Here is a 1246-nt window from a genome sequence, read left to right on the forward strand (position 1 = left end):
ACTTTTGATCATCCCCAATATACCAAAGGCACACACAAAATGTGATTCTACATTAATTGGAGGCTATAGCTCCCACTAATTTTACATTAACTACAGAATTAGAGCAACTAAATTCTGAGAAGAGAAAATTGAATCATTCAAGTATTCCTTCAAGTTAAAAGCAAAAAACAAAATAGTTATCAGACGGACCTAAAGAAGCTATGATTTTCATTTCTACGATGGTTGTTTGAAAAATTCTAACTGATATGGATTGTGCAATCCATTCCATACTGCTGCCCTTGCATGTTTGACAGTATGAAAAAGATGTGCAGCCTTAGACAATTATGTAACTAAAACGCACAAAATGTTGGTCAATGGAGAACAAGCTTTCGGCGCTTGGTGTTGGGTAATGAATCAGAACCAGAATCATCAGAGCTTACCAAACTTCCCTTGTGACCGAAACAACTTGTACCACTACAATTGCAAGAGTCTTGGTGTTGAAGTCGCCGTGGTGGAGGAGAAATGGCAACCGGTGGAATTTCAATGTACTTTAGTTGGGGAGGAGGGTGCTCCCACTGAGGTAGCGGTCCAGCCAGGAGAAGGGTTTGAAGCAGCGGTCCGGCTTCAATCACTGCTTGAAGTAGCCTCCCTTTTTCCGGCAACGGCTTCATAGCTCCCAATTTCAAAGCAGCCAGTGGCAGTGGCGGCGGTGATGACAATGGTGCCAGCAGCATCATAATAGGGTCTGAATTCGGAGATGGAACAATGGTTTCTTCGGAGTCAGAAGAGGTAAAGTGTTTGTTAGATTGACTGCCTTTTGATTCATTATCCTCATCTTTTTGTTGCTGCTTCCGTAGCTCTTGTTGGAGCACGAGTTTGTCCAAAACTAGGGTTTGGCATTTTGCTTCAGCTTCATTTCTCTCTTGGAGGGCTTTGCTAAGGAGATCTTTGAGACGAACAATTTCTTCTTCTCTTGTTGAAATCTTCTCCTTTGCTGATAAAATTGTTGTCTCAAGCTCCAAAGTTTTGCACAAAAGAGAGTGCCTCAGCTCTTCTATCCCCTGCAAAATAAAAAATAAAAAAAATTAATTAGCCATGCGTATAAGAAAATAGAATTTGAAAAATTGAAAGCTGAAATAGTAATCATACGAGCTCGAACGAAACCCAATACCTCTTCCTGATAGAAGAATTCCCAACTAAAAGGGCTGCACTGAACCTCCATTGGGGTTAGTGTTGGTTGCTTGGAAGTATATACTTTGGTTTCTAG

General features: G+C 40.9%; 1 protein-coding gene across 1 annotated transcript; it reads right to left on the bottom strand.

Annotated features, from left to right (window-relative positions):
* Positions 1-1246, bottom strand: LOC137733130 (uncharacterized). Its single transcript, XM_068472290.1, has 2 exons — positions 1151-1246; positions 1-1040 (listed from the first exon to the last, which is right to left on the bottom strand). The coding sequence occupies exons 1-2, from the start codon at positions 1199-1201 to the stop codon at positions 351-353; spliced, it is 741 nt and encodes a 246-aa protein (XP_068328391.1). The 5' UTR covers positions 1202-1246; the 3' UTR covers positions 1-350.

The sequence above is a fragment of the Pyrus communis genome, chromosome 5, assembly GCF_963583255.1.
Source record: "Pyrus communis chromosome 5, drPyrComm1.1, whole genome shotgun sequence".
Taxonomy (NCBI): Eukaryota; Viridiplantae; Streptophyta; class Magnoliopsida; order Rosales; family Rosaceae; genus Pyrus; species Pyrus communis.